Source organism: Hippoglossus stenolepis, chromosome 19 (genome assembly GCF_022539355.2).
Source record: "Hippoglossus stenolepis isolate QCI-W04-F060 chromosome 19, HSTE1.2, whole genome shotgun sequence".
Taxonomy (NCBI): Eukaryota; Metazoa; Chordata; class Actinopteri; order Pleuronectiformes; family Pleuronectidae; genus Hippoglossus; species Hippoglossus stenolepis.
Genome location: NC_061501.1, coordinates 9,222,651 through 9,240,545, shown reverse-complemented (window position 1 = coordinate 9,240,545; position 17,895 = coordinate 9,222,651). Strand labels below are relative to the sequence as shown.

The 17,895-nt window shown below is 41.3% G+C and overlaps 2 protein-coding genes across 2 annotated transcripts; both read left to right on the top strand.

Annotated features, from left to right (window-relative positions):
• Window positions 1-1,085: 1,085 nt before the first annotated feature.
• On the top strand, window positions 1,086-3,198 carry LOC118098599 (probable G-protein coupled receptor 141). The gene is made up of 2 exons (XM_035142597.2): window positions 1,086-1,370; window positions 1,915-3,198. The coding sequence occupies exon 2, from the start codon at window positions 1,915-1,917 to the stop codon at window positions 2,815-2,817; it is 903 nt and encodes a 300-aa protein (XP_034998488.1). The 5' UTR covers window positions 1,086-1,370; the 3' UTR covers window positions 2,818-3,198.
• A 5,189-nt stretch (window positions 3,199-8,387) lies between these two features.
• hnf4g (hepatocyte nuclear factor 4, gamma) lies at window positions 8,388-17,261 on the top strand. The gene is made up of 11 exons (XM_047337867.1): window positions 8,388-8,517; window positions 11,076-11,241; window positions 11,417-11,511; window positions 12,082-12,188; window positions 12,294-12,443; window positions 13,091-13,178; window positions 13,654-13,806; window positions 14,492-14,541; window positions 14,647-14,833; window positions 15,840-15,959; window positions 16,426-17,261. The coding sequence occupies exons 1-11, from the start codon at window positions 8,388-8,390 to the stop codon at window positions 16,545-16,547; spliced, it is 1,368 nt and encodes a 455-aa protein (XP_047193823.1). The 3' UTR covers window positions 16,548-17,261.
• The last annotated feature ends 634 nt before the right edge of the window (window positions 17,262-17,895 follow it).

Sequence of the window (17,895 nt, the reverse complement as noted above, 5' to 3'; positions counted from 1 at the left end):
GGAGGCAAGTAAAATAGACGTCCCATGTAACAGAGCACATCAACAAAATAAAAGATATTTACAAGATTCATGAGAAAAGACAGGGTCTAACATAAACGAAGAGTGGTGTCAATGTTTAAAGTGTTTAAATAAAGAAAAAGGACTAGTAATGATAATTGAATGATGGTTATATTGCCAGTAATGTAACTATATGTGAGAAGGCAAATTGTATATCTAAGTAATCTTAATCCACTATCAGCTGCCACCACTAACCTGTTTGGTTTCAATTCTACACAGTTCTACATGACATACAGTGCTCAGGTTTGTTGTATATTTTATGTGATCTAACAAATGCCACCATTAACACAAGCTTTAGTTTCCCAGCCGCCTGCACTGGATAAAATGAGCGTCCATAACGTTTCCAGCTCTATTTCATTGTTAAATGCCTGCAAAGTTCACCGTGATGTTCATAGTTGCACACATCTGTCAACAGCAGCGGCTCCCATCACCACATCCCCTTTCACTTCTTAGATTTTGAACAGTGTCAAATAGAGATTAAACCTAGTGTCCATTTTATGTGCATCCCTGATCTGCATGAAATGTTTGAAGAAGTAGATTTAAGATAGATTTGATCTGCAGCTGTTGAGATGTATTCAACCAACTCGGATCACAAGACAGAGACGTTCAATGCCAACTACTGTATGTTCAAAAGTTTGGTTTGAGATTCTTTCATTTTCACAAGATAAGAAATATTCACAATGATTAAATGAAGTTAATCAAATGGACTTTTAAAGGTAAAAAGCTGCACCTATCAGATCTGCATGGTTTCCCTCTTATTGCAGAGCACGTCATTGTTTCATCATGCTGCTCAGTCCTCTGCTACACGTGAAGTGGAATCTGTACGAGTAAATTTAACACACACGTTCGGTACAATATGAGGTCCTGTTTCTAATTGAGCGTGTGTTACAGATATTTAAAAAAAACGTCCAAGTGAAGAGAGGTCTCCAGAAGGAGGAAGCAACTAAGCTCTGTGGTTGTGCTGACGTGTGTGTGCAATAACCTCCTGTTTCTGACAGAGCATGGACACACAAACAAATACAGCCACAAGCACGCACACACGTGCACACACACATGCGCACACACACACAGTTGCATTTCATTTACACAACATGAACTTCCAGTTAAAGTTGTCACACATTTTCACTTGATCGCACACAGACACGAGCATCCAAGCAGAAACACACAGACATTACTTACTGACATGCTCGTCGACACAAGCCATAGCCACTGCCTTGATGGAGATAAGGTGATGTAGAAGAAACACAAACCCACTTATTCCTGATTTTCACACACGAGAGCACACGGCAGCCAGTTCCTCTCTGAACTCAAAGGTACGTGAGTATCTACATCTTGACTTTGAGTATCTGTTTTTTTGACTTTGCGTTAATTCATGATGCAGTTTTAATCGCAGCATTGCTCTCTTGGTAATAATTAAACTGAGAAATGTCATTCCGTCTAAACTGCACTATTTTTTTCCTTTCAGCTGACTTTTGTTTTAATCGCCGTTTTCTTGTATCCACAGTTTTTAGAGTTGCATGAAATGGTCATATTATACTCTTGACTCTTGATGTCGGCCCATAGATGCACTGTATGAATGTGTGTGTGAATGGCAATAAACTATTGTAAAGTTCTTTGAGTGGTCGTCAAGACTATAAAAGCTGCTATATAATTACAGACCATTTATCATTTGATGTAGATTATGAGTTCAAATATGAGCAACATAAGGTAAAGTATAAAAATCTAAAAAAGAAATGGGTGGAATTTAAAGTTGAATCAGTTCTATTTTGCTTTTTAATCTTTAAATTAATTTGAATATCTTTGACACCACTCTTCCTTTCCTCTCTCTCTCTCTCTCTCTCTCTCTCTCTCTCTCAGATGAATTCCACGGTGGCCCAGAGTGCCCAAGGTCCTAAAAATGAGTACCATCACATCCTTGCGGCCATCAACGCCGTGGTTCTGGTGAGCGGCACCGTCAGCCTGAGCCTGATGATGCACATCCTGAAGTCCAGCTCCACATCCATCACCTCCATCGCTGTCCTCAACCTCATCTTCACCCACTTCATCTTCCTCATCACTGTGCCCTTCAGGATTTACTATTACGCGACCAGCACCTGGGACCTGGGCGTTGGCTGGTGTAGAATGATCAGCAGCATGATCCACGTCCACATGTACATGTCTTTCCTCTTCTACGTGATCATCCTCATCACGCGCCTCAGGGCGTTCTACCGCAAGGCCGAGCAGCTAGCCTCTTTCCGCAGCATCCACGCGCTCCTGGTCAGCGCGGCGGTGTGGCTGGTGTTGCTCATCGTAGTCCCGTTAACCATCTGTCTTACCTACGGTCAAAACGTCAATGTCGCGACAAATGTCACGACAAATGTCATGACAGATGTCACGACAAATGTCACAGAATGTTTTAATTTCGGGAAACACATACACAATAAGGCTGGTGTCAGGGAGATCAATTACATCGTGAGCATGCTGATCATAGTGGTGGCTGCCGTGCTGACGGCCCTCCAAGCAAACATCCTAAGGGTTTTGTACGGGAAGCATCGCCGGAGATGCACCTCTCAGCAGGACTTTGGGGCTCAGCTGAAGAGCCTGTGCTTCGCCCTCATCATGGTGGTCTGCTTCATTCCTTACCACATGTTTCGACTCTATTACTTGGAACACATTGGTTGGCAGAACGTCAACGAGGTGTTTCTGAGTCTGACCACTTTCAACTGTTTGGACATGCTCACTTTCCTGGGAAAGAGACCCTGCTATAGATGTGCTTCTTGAGAATGGCTGTTTGAGTTTAAAGGGGCTTTTGTTGACCTTATTTTTTGTAACTTTACGCCTTGAGAGCTACATTCGCATTAGCTACAAACGCAGCTTCATCCCCCTATCGCCACACTGCGCAGACTCTGGCTCCGAATGATGTCATCGCTGCAAAATAGCAGCGTTCATCCAGATATTTTGGCTTCATTTCTGGATAGTGGAAGGAAGTGGAGACACATCATCCTTCTTTAAATACAGTCTATTCTCTGTGCACAGCCAATGAATCCTCTAATGTGCTATTTAATAAAAACGATTGTGCGACTGGAGATAGTGGTGCTGCACTTTTTGCTTTTAAACGGTGTAAAAGAATATATACAAAAATAAATATACTGTGTTTTCTGACATGTGACTCCTTCGGCTCCAAAGCTGACACTGATAAATGTCTAAAATCATTACCTTTTCACCATTATTTTGTGAAACATTACCTTACACCTCTTGGATCTCTTACCTTGTGCCCTTAGAGGTGTTGTAAGAAGCACACACACACACACACACACACACACACACACACACACACACACACACACACACACACACACACACACACACCTGGTGATCCTTTTCCTTTTGGTTTTTATGGAGCTGGGTTACTGTTTAACATCCCCACCCTAGTTTGAGTTTGTTTAGTAAATCGATCTAATGACTGGGCTATGGTGGCGCCATCCAGTGTGTCGCTCCATGAATTATAGCCGCTTAGCTCTCCAACCTTCCCTTTTTAATGCTGTCGAGCACCTTTACCATTTTCCGATTGTCACTGTCAGATTAATTAATGTTGCACTGAGGTGCTGCTCACCACAAAGGTGTACAGCGGCACGACTGGATAAATGCACCTCCCAGACAGAAAGAGAAACGCAGGTGAGTCCAAATTTCTCCTGTGAACTGTCGTGTCTTTCGCTGCCTTTTTTCGAAATACATGTTGTTGTTTTAGTGGAGGAAGTGAAGTTTACCTTGTGCTGTTTCTCCAGGAAGTTTGGTAACATGTTCCGCTAAATCACGTGGTTTTGTATTATGGTGGCAACATTGCGGCTGTGCCTATTCACACACACACACACACACACACCCTGGCTAAATGTCCTTTAACCAGAACTAGTGCCTTATAATTTTTAGACACAAACAGCAAAGTGGTTGTCCATATCTCTCTTTGTGTGTGTGTGTGTGTGTTTGTGTCTACTGAGATAGCGTTGTCCGTACTCTGCTCGCCGGCAGCATTTTGCAGAAACAGATAAGACCCACTTTGTCGTGCACACTGTGCCCTAAAGATCATGTGATAGTCCATTTCACACTCTGTACAAGTGACTGTCTTAGTGCGTAGCAAGAGTGGAAATAAGAGGGCAACGGATGAGCTGAGCAGGAAGACAGCGCTGCAGCTACTGCGTCTGCACAACACCTCAAAAGTTAAATGACACAATCCTAAAACAGCAGCCTGAGGTAACACTGACTGTGAGCAGATTGTAGTGGTGAAGTTTTGTTGTGACCGTATCTAATATTAGATTATCAAACCCTGTGGCTTTACGCTCCCTGGATATATCACCAGACACAAATACATTTATCTCAATTCTTAAAAGGTGGATTTTATTTTTTACTAAGTGGTGATATTAGCAGGGAGAATAAAGTAGTAGAAACTCAGGGACCAGGATTTACAGGGAAAAAGTAGGGAAATGTTAACGTCCTTTATAATTCCAGGTAGTAATCTTTTGTAAGTATTGCGAAAGTCAAATAAATTCTTTGAATCACGTATATTTCTGTTGATTTACCCACATTCTACCTCATATTGGTGGTTTAAGAATCAAACAATATGGCAGCAAATAATGTTCTTCTGAGCTGTGTATTTTCACTGCGTATAGTTACTAAGGGTCAGTTTGGAGGCTGCTCTTCATCTGTAACTATTAAAAGCTGTAATCTAAATAGAAGCGACAGTGTTATGGCCAGTTCACACAGAGATAGCCTCTTAGCGCTGGGTTTTATGGCTGCAGAGAGCTTTCGGTTGCTAGGCGGACTCGAGGTTTCGTCCTTTACGTTCCTGCTTGGTTTTCAGCAAAGGAAATCGCTGTACCTCTTATTAGTTCAAGTCTTTCTAAGAATGTATAATTCATATATTTTGGTATACACTTTTTAAATCCATAACAATCTGTGGCGTTTTTGACTTTATTTGAATGTTTTTTTGATGAGTGGTTGGAGAAGTTTTCATTATATCAGTGAAGTGAACATAAACTACCTTTCTGAGTAGATTCAGAGTTTGAAATCAATCACGAGGAGGGTATGATTTGTATTATATATTCAAAATGTAAAAAGTTAGTAATAAAAGACATTATTCAGCACAGCAATGACTCACATTCCTTGTCTTTGCACTCAGCAGTGAAAGATGAGGTTAAAATGTCATTTGAGGCTTTCAACCTGTTAACCAATAAGACGTTGAGTTATATCGATTTTTTACTTTTTACTGACACTGACGTTTTTCCTGTTTCTAAGCCTCAATGCACAACGGCTGCACGGCATGTTAAACCCAGCTATAACTACTTAATCCCGTCTTTTTTCATACGTGCAACACTTTTACACTCTCTAATCCTAATCCAGGTGCAGTTATGTAAAGTGAGGATAAATTAAATCATGTACATGTACTCTCATGCTGCAGTGCTATGTGTCAGACCTGTGGCTGTTTTGCGTGAAAGTAAATTCTCCACTTCTCACGAACCTGATGAGTCAGGAGGCCACATCTCACTGGTCTAGTTAAAATGTAAACTCTCTCTCTCTCTTTCCCCACCTCTCTCTTGTTTTCTGTCTCTCAGCCTCTTCACTCCACTCTTCTGTATGAAGTAATATGTCAGTCATTAGGCCTTGAGTGGACACTAGTCGTTTTATCTCTTATCAACTGAATAATCCATGATAACGTACATTCTGATATACTCTACTGGGTTTATCCTCCTGCCTGCTCGTATACTGTAATGGTGCTTTATCTTTTGACGAGTTGATCTCACTTTAAAAAGATCTAGAATTTTTCCAGCAAGACAAATAGCTTCAGCCATGATGTCATTACATTGCCTCCCAGTATGATGAACTGGTATTTCACAAAGACAAGAACTCGGTAATCTCACGGGAATCGCAACATTTTATTGGTAGAAACCGTATTGTTTCCCAGATACGACGGCGGCCATCTTGTGTTTTGCAGCCAGAGCCGGCACAGTAGCGATTAGGGGATGGAGCCGCGGTAGCAATGTCTCATTCTTGATACACACACTCGACCAATCTGGACTCAGTCTCAGCTGTCAATCATGACGTTTTGTCCCGTTTTTAAAGTCAAATTAAAACCAAACTTCAGTTCATCAGTGTGATACAAACTACCTAAAATAACAGAAACCATATTAATCCCAATTTATTCGACATGTACTTTGATGTCGTAGTTTGATTCGTGCCCCATTCACTAACAGGGAGGAGGCAGGATTTATGACCTGTACTGTAGCCTGCCACCAGATGGCAATCAAGATGCTTTGGCTTCACTTTTGAGGATCAGTCATTTAATTTGTCCTCATATTCAGTTTTATGATTTTACTTTTTTACCTATTCTGGATGTTACTAACATGTAATAGTGTCACTCACGCTTCCAAAATGCATCCGTTACAACAGCAGATACTTATAAATACTACTGGCATGTGCCAAGTTACATCTACGGCTAAACTTATGTCTCCAACATTACCTATCTACCTCCAGCACACTAGAATAACCAATCTGGGTGTTTCCTGTACTGCTTCACTGCACATGTTAACTGATCTCTCTTTCCCAGAAACACACTATTCAAATCATCATAGTTTTATAACTGTTTTAGGTCAAACAAGTACAGTACTCACGTTACATGACTCGAATAAACTGGATAGTGAGAAATAAGTAAAGTTCACTAATGTAACGTTAGAAATGATCACCTTTTACAGTGATGACGTCGGGCATCAAATCACCCATAATACTGCCTCTTATCATTTATAGCCCTCTCTGACAATGCTCTGAATGGATTACCTTTAAGCCACACAATAAGATTTAGTGCAGTGAAACTCCCAATATAAAATGGATGGGTTGGGACATTTTAACTGGTTTATGGCAGTAAATTCCTGTCCTGAAAGTGGAGGCAGGTCACTGACTAACTGGTCAACTTCTACTCCTAATGTTAAATGTTTGGTGTCGTCTGATTCTCTTTCACACGCATTTCTTCTTTATGTAAGAGCTGAAATAAAAACTTTGCATATCCTGTTGCACATTGCTTGGCTGGCGGCCTCAGTCCACTTCCTCTTCTGTTACATATAGAACCGTCTGTTAGAAGAGAAAGAAAAGAATGTCTGAAAATTCTCATTATCTTTAGCAGCGATACAAATGTTAACACAGACAACAGCGACAAAATATCTTTCTAGGTTTCATGGAGGTACAACTACTACAACATTAGTACAACAGTATTTGATGGACAAAATAATACTTAGAAACTTAAGATGAAATTTAAAAAGAGTAGAGTCGGAATATTATGAGAATAAATATTTTTTTAGGGAATAAGCAGCAAAGAGAGAGACAATTTTCCACATTCCTAATTGTAACAGAGAAAACAGGCTGATCTTCTGAACTTCCTCCTTTAACACGACTCCTTTCCTACTATGCCTTTATTCTCGTGAAGTTATGACGGGATTCTCGTAAATTTGCGTTTTTTATTCTTTTACCATGAAATGAAAATGATCAAAATATGCCTTGTGGCAATTTAAACCATCAACTCACTTACAAATAAGTGTCAGTAAAAACAGTGCAAGAGGTCACCGAGGTTAATCTCAGTTGAAATGTTTTACAGTATATGGCTAGTAAATTTAGAAACACCGTATAAACTTTTATGAACAAAGGGTGGGATGTGGACCTGGGAAGTGTGTTTGTTGAAGAGCTGATGGAAGTTATCAGTGTTTTCCACTTCACTCTGTGTCTTTATAGATTATATCTGCTGAGGTGGTGCTGCTATTACTCCACTATTGATTAGATTAGGAAGCCGGGGAAGGACACACGCACACACACACACACACACACACACACACACACACACACACACACACACAGCCACCCGCCCACCCACCCCTCTCGTGCATGCAGGTACAAGTGCAGAGAAGCTTGCACATGAAAACCCAAACTGTCAAAATCTCCTGAAATCTTCTCTCATGGTTTAAAAACAGAGGGAGAAGAGAAGAGGCAGAGGGGGAGAAGGGAGATTACTCTTTCACCACTATCTATCTTTCCCAGTGATAAGTGTGAGGGAGAAGGACAGATAAAGAAAATGTAATAAAGCAAGAAGTCTTAGCCACAAGGGCTCCTCCCCTCTCCTTGTCCCGACCCAATCAGATGGGATTACGGACTCTTTATTCCAAGGATCTCCCTTGTCATGTCTGAAAGAATTAGATGAAGCGCCGACAGGAAGATAGGTGGGGGACAAGGTAGAGAGGGAGACTTCAGAGGGAGCTGGGAAGAGAACAAGGGAGGAAAGAGGGAAGACTAGTGTGAGGAACTAGGTTGAAACAGGAATGAAGTATCCTCCTGCTCCTCAGAGTAAATCTCTGTTAGATATGGAAGTAGCCAACTACTGTGAAGGCCTGGACCCCTCGTACAGCACACTGGGCTTTGAGAATGCAGAGGTGCTGTGTGGCGGAGGAGGTAAGTGTGAGTGCATGCAGACAGCTACACACACACACACACACACACACACAAAAACCCATGTAAAAACATAAACTAAACAGGTGCATTGGGGTGACACACGAACAGCATGAGTGTGTTAGAATTAAACAAATGCAAGAACACACACACACACACACACACACACACACACACTGATCCACATCCATACTGACATTTAGATCATAGATACATGATCCCAGTTAACTGGTAACTTTAACAGGGGTTTGTTAAAGTCTTTTGTTCAGGTAAACATTTACCACAGTTACACCAGTGTCTGAGAATAACAGTATGGTAAGAGAAAGGAGAGTATTAAGCTTTGTATGTGTCCCTATAATGGGAAACCTCAGCTGTGGCTCAGGTCGAAGAGAGGATTGTCCACTGACCACAAGGTCATGTGGTTCAGTTGTTGGCTCCTCCAGTGTGTCCTGAACCCCAGATTGCCCCTGACGGTTGTACATATACATATAAGTGCTGTAGGAACGTAGTACTGTACCGTTACTTAACATGCTCCGTATGACTGAATTAAGGGATCTGCAAACTCATTTTTAAAGCTTCAGTGTGTAGAGTTTAGTGGCATCTAGTGGTGAGGTTGCATGTTGCAGCTGAATACCCCTCACCTCACCCTCTTGTTCCAAACATGAAGGAGAACCTGTGGAAGCCTTCGGTTGTCATAAAAACTCAAAGGGTGTTTAGTTTGTCCAGTCTGGGCTACTGTAAAAAACATGGCGGCCTCCGTAGAGAGGAGCCGCTCCTGATGTAAATATAGAGCATTTAAATATAAAAGGGCCCATTCTAGGGTTAAGAAAACGACAAGTCGGACAATTTAGATAATTACACACAAGTGAAAACATGACTAGGATTATTTTATGTTAAATTTCTGCCATTAGATCCCTTTCACCTAAATCTTAAACACTGAAACTGTAATGCTGGCGTGTGTACAATCCAGTTGTCTGTTGCTGTTGCTTGTACATACAAGTGGTGAGTCTGCGGTTGTGAAGGAAAGAGAAAGGGTTGGGTACAGGTTGTAAAAGTGGGATATCTGAATGTTATTGAAACAGTTTGGTCCAGAATTGCAGATATGCTCCATAAAAAAAGAAACACATTTTATTGAAGAGCAAGCATCTCCCACAGCGATGCACTGATGTCACCTCAGCATGTGAACACAGAGTTCCTCCCACACCGACTCCTCCTGCCTGATGTGGGACTGACAGAGAGGAGGATGTGAACGTGTTTGTGGAACCAGCTGAACTCTTAGCGTGCACGTGCCTGTGTGCGTGCTGTGGCTCTGGCTGAGCAATAAACACACAGACACTGATGATGATTATGGTTTTCATTATGGCGGCAATGCGGCTGATAATGATTTCAGTGCTGATGACTGTAATAATAATTATGGTGATAACAGTGAGGAGATGACGATGATGTTGAATATGCTCGGCAATTGAAATGCTATATATTCTTTCTTCTGACATATATTTTCTCAACCCACACACTGTGCTGTAATGTGCAAATCAAACACCACACAAATAACTTAGTTTAGTAATCGAAACATCTGCAATCCGTGTACTATAATAAGCAAAAATGCATTTACTACAGTGCTAGAAATAGAGTTCTTCTTATAAAACATTGCTTCAGATATTGTAATAAGTGTTAAAAAAGATTTACTTCAAGCAAGAATTATATCCTGTTTTCAAGCCCCTGTGACTATTGCCACTTTGCAGCACAAAAACAATTTGGTTATAAGTCAAATCTTTGGAAAATCTTTGGAAAATATGATAGATTTTGCTGTACTGCGAGAAGAACTATCAACATCGATAGAGTGCATATCTCCAGCAAAGCCCAACATCCCCCTCATGAAAACAAACTTCAAATTCCGATTTTTTTCGGATCCAGATTTTTGCAGATCTGCACCAGATATCAGTCCCCTCAACATGATCCATTAATTATTTGAGAAATCAACAGAAATCTTGAAAAACGTTCTATCTCACATAGCTAAAGATGTAGTGAAAATTACCTGGATCCGACCCCTGATGCGGATCTGCACCAAAATTAAACGACTTCCTCCTTGACTCATACAGCACCCTTCCACCAAGTTCCATGTAAATCCTTCCTGTAGTTTCTATTGAATCATGCTTAAAAATTAACTATCAAACCAATGGAAAAAAAACCCTGCTTGGCAGAAGCAGCAGCACAAGGATCAGACTCACATACTCTGCTGATTCAACTTACATTCATTTTGCTTTCTTAAAACACAATCACAGTCATTTGAAAGATTCAATAACAACATAGAAAATTGTGCTTCAATTAGATAGAATAACGCAGTGGACAGTCAACACTGTCAACACCACGCTGTCAGATATTTTTCTGGATTTGTATGACAACAAACCGTTTCTGTGTTTTGAGAATTTGTGTGCACCAATGTACTGAAGGCTGCTATACATCATATAAAGATGCATGAGCATGTGTCTATGCACTTAATGTGTGTGTGTGTATGCACGTGCAATTTACGTGTGTGAATGTTTTTCTTCTGCGCGTGTCAGACAGCATGCCAACGGAGCCGAGTCTGCCCGGTCCTGACGGAATCAGCAGCAACTGTGCGATCTGTGGAGACAAAGCCACGGGGAAACACTACGGGGCGTCCAGCTGTGACGGCTGCAAAGGCTTCTTCAGACGCTCCATACGCAAGAACCACATCTACACCTGCAGGTGCATAACAAAATACACACATATATATTAGTGTATGTGTACATGTATTGCTTTCTTTTCCAGTCACCATATCGTGATGCCTTGTCACATTAGTACATTATGTTACAGTACACCGTGTCATCATGTGTCCTGCTCTGTCAAGCTACTTACATCATGACACGTCCATCACATGCAGGTTCAGCAGGCAGTGCATCGTGGATAAAGATAAGAGGAACCAGTGTCGTTTCTGCAGACTCAACAAATGCTTCAGAGCTGGCATGAAAAAAGAAGGTACGGAAACTTTGGATTTTCTTCAACCCTGAAACTTTTAACATGTAGAGATGTGGTGTCCACGCTTTGGAGACATCCGCTCAAAATGTGCATTTGAGACTTAACCTCGTGGCACTGGAGGGGGAAAAGAAAGGCAGAGAATCTGAACGCAGTTTGAAGATGGTTGAAATCGCCCCCGGCCATAAAATAGGTGATTACTTAGCGTGTGTGTATTTACGAGGGGTATAACCTTGGCATGGGGCTTTATGACACCTAATCATGTGTTATTCAAACATGTTGTTCTGGATTGCCACTGGTTAATGTTTGACTCCTCACGCTGATGCCAGCCTGTATGGCTATTTTCCTAAATATTAACTGCCCCATTGTCTGCTGTCATGGTTTGAATTCAGGATTCTTGTTTTTTTCCCTGTAACTTTCAATACCCATGAACACTTTTCTTAAGGATATTCTTGGGAATAAGAAACCAGGAAATAGACTTCAAGCCCCGATGTGCTGTTTCTTCCCTGCACCCTTGGATTTCTCTTTTCTTTCCCACGCACAGTAACGTTGACTGTATCGTTTTTATTTTAGCCGTACAGAACGAGAGAGATCGGATCAGCTCTCGTAGAAACATCCCTGACTCCCAAGACCTGCCGCCCATCACTATTCTGGCCCAGGCAGAGTCGCTGTCCCAACAGGTGACGATCATCTATGTGCAACTCCTATGTTCCTATTAATATCTATGTTATGTAAGTGACTTAACTGAAGACACGCAAGGGAATTTAAAGTTTCACTGTCTCCAGATCACTGCTCCAGTTTCAGTGGCGGACTTATCGGAGCAGAAGTCGGCCACGGTCGGGGACCTGTGCGAGTCGATGAGACAGCAGTTACTGGTTTTAGTGGAGTGGGCCAAATACATTCCTACCTTTGGAGAGCTGCCGCTGGACGACCAGGTGAGTGAGATGCAATGCATGATGGGTAATATGATGATTAGCCTTTGATGTAGATGCTCCCAGGTTGTGTCTGAATTGATTATACTGTACAGTGATAGAGAGAGAAAAACGTTCTTGGACCCGACTTGGCGAATTTAATTTTTCATCATTTTCATCATTGTCGCAGGATTATAACAACAAGGTTGGCCAGTGAAAAATCTAATAATCAATTTTAGATGTTACATTATAAAGCACTATAAAATGCCAAATCTACTAAATAGTGGTTAGTGGGTGTTTTCGGACAGAGCCACTCACTCTTTTGTATTTCTTGAATCCCATTTACAAAGTAAAGCTCAGACTAGCATTTTTGTCTAATCCAGCTTTGAATCACTGCCTTTATAGACATTGCACTGGATGTGTTTAGCTTTTGTGGGTGTGAGAGTGTGCTCACATCCACCTTCACACCAGATTAGTGATGAATATTTGAAGCAATGATTAAGCTCATCTGAAGTTACTTCAATAACACACTTCTTAAAGAGTTTGAGCTCACACTCCACTACAAGTGTGGTGGCCCCCTGTGTGATGTGGGCGAGGACAAAAAGGGGAGGCATTGTCTCCATTGTTTGTGTTCTGTGTTTAACCGTGGGCGTGTGTGTCTTTGTCTCCAGGTGAGCTTGCTCAGGGCTCACGCGGGCGAACACCTCCTGCTCGGGGTCGCCAAAAGGTCAATGGCGTTCCAGGACTTCTTGCTTTTAGGTACGGACTGACCACGAGAAAGAGAGCTTTATTAATGTGTGGTGCAACCAGGCGGTTCGGCAGGGATGTGTGATCAAATGTTGTGTTAGCTGAGAATGATTAACTCCAGGGTTTCTGTTTCTTTCTTCATGCTCTCACAAATGTCTCCCGTAAACAGCATTGCTCATTATACCGGAGCATTTACCGGCATCGTACTGTAGGCGGTTGTGTCAGCGGCACACACTCAAGGACTCTGTGTTACTTCTGAGGACCTCTCCGCGCACTCCTTCATCATAACCTTGACTGAAACCCTTACACGGGATTAACAAAAGTCTACAAGATTCAACTTATCTTTCTCTCTCAAGGCTAAAACCGTTTCAACTCGCGCTTCCACACGAGCACGCCCCAGCACTCCTCGCACGTGCACACCCACATATCTCTCTCTCCCTTTCAAGTCTCTGTAAAACAGACCAACGCTCTCTCTGCCCACGTGCAGGTAACGGCTGCGTGATCCACAGAAACAGCCCCGAACAGGAGATATGCCGGGTGGCCAACCGAGTGCTGGACGAGCTGGTCCAGCCCTTCCAGAATATTCAAATAGACGACAATGAGTATGCAGCGCTCAAGGCTATCGTCTTCTTTGACCCAGGTAATTTAAAAAAGTGTAATTTGTAATCTCTTTTCATCATTTGAATTCACTAGATCCCGATTTTTATTTAGATCTCCACCCGAATTGCACTTTTTCATAATTTTTTCATCATGATCAATGAGTTATTCTCTGAGAAATAAACAAAATGTTGAATAATACCCTCTTGCAATGCTAAAGAAACAGAAAAATCCTGCATCTGCCCTCTAACCTGGATCCATACCAACATTTCATAACAATCTGTCCAGTAAATATTGCGAAAAAAAAAGCATAAATGCCAAAAAACAAGTATCAGTAGAGAATAAAAAAAGGTGGAAACACTATATTATACATACGTAAAACATAAAATCAACAATAAAACATTTTATTTAATGGTATCTTGTTTGAAACCTATTGCCATTTCTATCCAGATCCCTCTTCCTCCCACGTATCCCATCATTCTGGTTACATATCCCAGAATCCCCCATACCTTTCCCACATCCCATTGGCCCACTCTGCCCACCCTTTTGTCTTCCCTCCACTAAATCCCTTACTTTGCCTTCATGCCACAGTTTTACCATTCCATCAATTCCACCCATATCCTGCATTAATTCCCTGATCTTTCTCCCCCTCCCCCTCTCACCCTCCTCTTCTTCAATCCCTTCATCCATCCCTCACATCCGTTCTTTGCCCCCCCCCAAATCTGCAGATGCAAAGTCTTTGCGGGACCCTTCGAAGATCAAGGCCATCCGTCTGCAGGTATAAGTCAAGCCAGCCTAATTCCTCGGTTTATATGCTACCTATCATTTTACTTTGGACAAAGGCAGTATCCTTACACCGGTGGCGACCTGTGTGTGTCTCCAGGTTCAGATGAGTCTGGAGGACTACATCAACGACCGCCAGTACGACTCCAGGGGTCGCTTCGGAGAGCTGCTGCTCCTGCTGCCCACCCTGCAGAGCATCACCTGGCAGATGATCGAGCAGCTCCAGTTCATCAAGCTCTGCGGCCTGGCCAAGATAGACAACCTGCTGCACGAGATGCTGCTGGGAGGTGAGAGCCGGCGCTTGTAAAACCTGCAGAGAGAAAATAATAATAGGGTGACCCTCGGCAAGAGATCAGCAACATTTCCATGAAATATGTAGGTGCAAGTGGTGAAAGGAATCAAAGATTTTAGCAGAAATATGGTATAACTTGATATAATCCACATAGGTATCAGGGCAAAGCCAAAACACGCAACGTGCTACTAAAGATGCTGCTCAGAGACACAGCAAACATCATCTAAATCTCTGTATGAATAAGGAAGCTACAATGCATCAAACATATTCTAAGCAGTGGAATTACAATTCAAACATTTCAATATGATGTAATGAGTCGTGTTTTTCCATTAATGCTCAAATCAGCTTCAGAATAAGACAGCCTGACTCGGAGGCCTGGTTTAGAAAGAGCTGCATTTATGTTATTTTTCAACATCTTGCTGGAAAGTGAAAGTAAGATGATAAAACCTGGTGCAATGTTTATATTTATATATTTAAATAATATTCTAATTTAATACTTTATATATTTTTAAATGATCTTTCATATCTCATGATAATCAACAATATATTTGTCATTCATTTTTACAATATGTAGTATATTTTCTATATTTAATAATAGATTTAAATGAAATAGTTTGATAAATAACCTAACCAAACATTTGAGGAAGTTGAATTACATGATGTCTCTCCACATTTGCATCATATTTTTTATTACTTTGGGCAGAGATATGCTGTGATAAGATAAGATGTGAAATGCAATGACTCACTGGTTTTCTAATGTGTGTGACACTGATACTCAAACTTTGCTGAACTTGCTGCAGAGCTGCTTACATGGATTTGATCCATTTTAAATGTAGAACATGCACACACGTCAATACCGGTTGCAGCTACAGACTGATATAAAACCTGGCTTGTTAAATATCACATAGTGCCATAGGGGATCTTGATTGGTGTGTGATACAGTGTTAGAACTAACCAATGCAGCTAACAGTTGATTGAAAGTTACTGTGTTGTGTGTCCAGGCTTGACATCAGAGCCCACTCACCTGCACCACCCAGCCCACGCCCAGCTGGCCCAGGACCCCATGACCGGACACACACTGGTCATCGGCACCATGCCCGTCACTCACACTCCGCAGATGGGTGAGAACCACACTCTTCACGCGAAAATCACACAAAACTACATACACTCACATGGGCACATCAGAGCAAATTTGACATATCATTTATATTTCCTCATGAAATGTCCCATTTCCTTGTGCCAGGTGCCTTTTCCATTAGCAGCTGAAACTTAATATGCACCCAAACAGGCATCCTGAGTGTCATAAAAGTGAATGAATCAAAGGATTGATGAGCATTGGCTGTATTCTACGCTTCCATTTTAAAATAAAAAATGCATTTGGTGATATTACCCCAACTAATGGCCACACGAGAATGATGTGAACGAATCTAGAAAGGAGCAGCTATAGATGTGCCATGTCCCGTGGGCCACGTCAGATGCACTTTACACACTCAAAATATAGAAATGTCCTTTTTCCCAGAGAAAAACATTTTTATTAGTTAAAAAGTACGATTTTAATGTCCCACTGTCTCTCTCCACTTCCTGCAGCCTCTCCTGACACTCCCATCCCGTCGCCCCCGCAGGGTCCTGTCCCGGAGATGTACAAACACTTTCCCCAGCCGCTTTGTCCTCCGGCCAGCCCCTCGCCTCCCTTGCAGACAGACCCCTGACGTCCGTCCCCCCCCCCTCCTCCGGCACACTCTCTCCAGAGAAGCTGACACGGGATCAGCTCCCTTGCCCTCAATTCATCATCCCAGCCATGATATAAAACTTACGAAAGCAATCTGTGTTCAGGTTAGACTTTGCCCCCCCAATGGTGGTGATGTAACAGTGACTCTGATATGATTAAAGCCGCCAGTTTAAAAAAACTCCAGAATGTCAGTTTCAAATTAAGTGACTAATAAAACACCACTGTCAGTTTTTAACCAGCCGAACCTGCACATTGATTTTTGTGGTCACCTGAAACTAATATATTAGTTTCCAGTTCAGTATTCACTCACGCAGTCATGTCACTAAGTTACACTGCACAATGGAAATTAAACTTATCTAAACTTAACAAATCATAATTTCAAAATAATATTTTACTGTGTGGGGAAAGTAGATTCAGTGGTTTGTATTCATTACTGAGCCACGAAAACTATATAGTATAAATTATACGATGGCAAATACAGAGCAAATTCTTAACAAACATGTGTTCAGCAGCTTAACATAATATAAGGGGTATTGTAGTCTATGGCCAAAGTCAATGTAATAGTAATAGAAATGTCATTTATAAATAACTTGTACAGACATAAGTTAAATGCAAAACATGTGGACAATTATAATATTTTATGAACTTGCTGTATATACTCAAATTGCTGATTAGAAATATTTGAACAATCAATTTCAACTGTCAACTCCTTCATTAAATTGTTTAATTATCTTTGTATTTTTTCTATTTTGGTTTGTGTTGATAATATGTACATTTTGTAATTTATAAATTCATTAAAATTTGAAGAACTGGAGTTTGGATTGATTGAATTTTGTGAGAGTCACTGAACACCATGATATGGTACAATAGCACCCTCTTACTGTAGAAAGAGGATAGTGCACCAATTGTAAGTGGACTGTTTATAGAAAATGTTGTATGCATCAGTACATCCAGTGAAATGATTGTTCGTCCACTCATTCATTTCTCTGCTTTTATAAAACAGGGGGAAATAAAGAAATTGTGAGATGGAAACAAAACTAATTTATTTCCTATTTATCTGTTGCTACAGACAAAACAACAATCATCTCAGCTTTTTGCTTTATTTTTTTTTTTCCTATTTGATCCTGAAGGGAAAACTTATATTGACAGACAGATGATGATAAATTGACAGAAATGTATCTCAATATGCTCCCCACACACACAATAACACTGAACGTGATTGGCCCATTACTTCCCTCCATGGAAGTCATCATGCACCCTCACACCTCCGTTGGTCGGAGCCGTGCAATTTGTATCCAAAGCTTTATTGGCGAGCTATTGAGACCTCG

What these genes read in the sequence shown, in the direction of transcription:
- LOC118098599 (XM_035142597.2), top strand. Translation starts at nt 1,915, where the DNA reads ATGAATTCCACGGTGGCCCAGAGTGCCCAAGGTCCTAAAAATGAGTAC.
- hnf4g (XM_047337867.1), top strand. Translation starts at nt 8,388, where the DNA reads ATGAAGTATCCTCCTGCTCCTCAGAGTAAATCTCTGTTAGATATGGAA. An exon ending in AACCACATCTACACCTGCAG is followed by an intron (nt 11,242 to 11,416) that starts GTGCATAACAAA and finishes CATCACATGCAG; the next exon opens with GTTCAGCAGGCAGTGCATCG. An exon ending in AGCTGCCGCTGGACGACCAG is followed by an intron (nt 12,444 to 13,090) that starts GTGAGTGAGATG and finishes CTTTGTCTCCAG; the next exon opens with GTGAGCTTGCTCAGGGCTCA.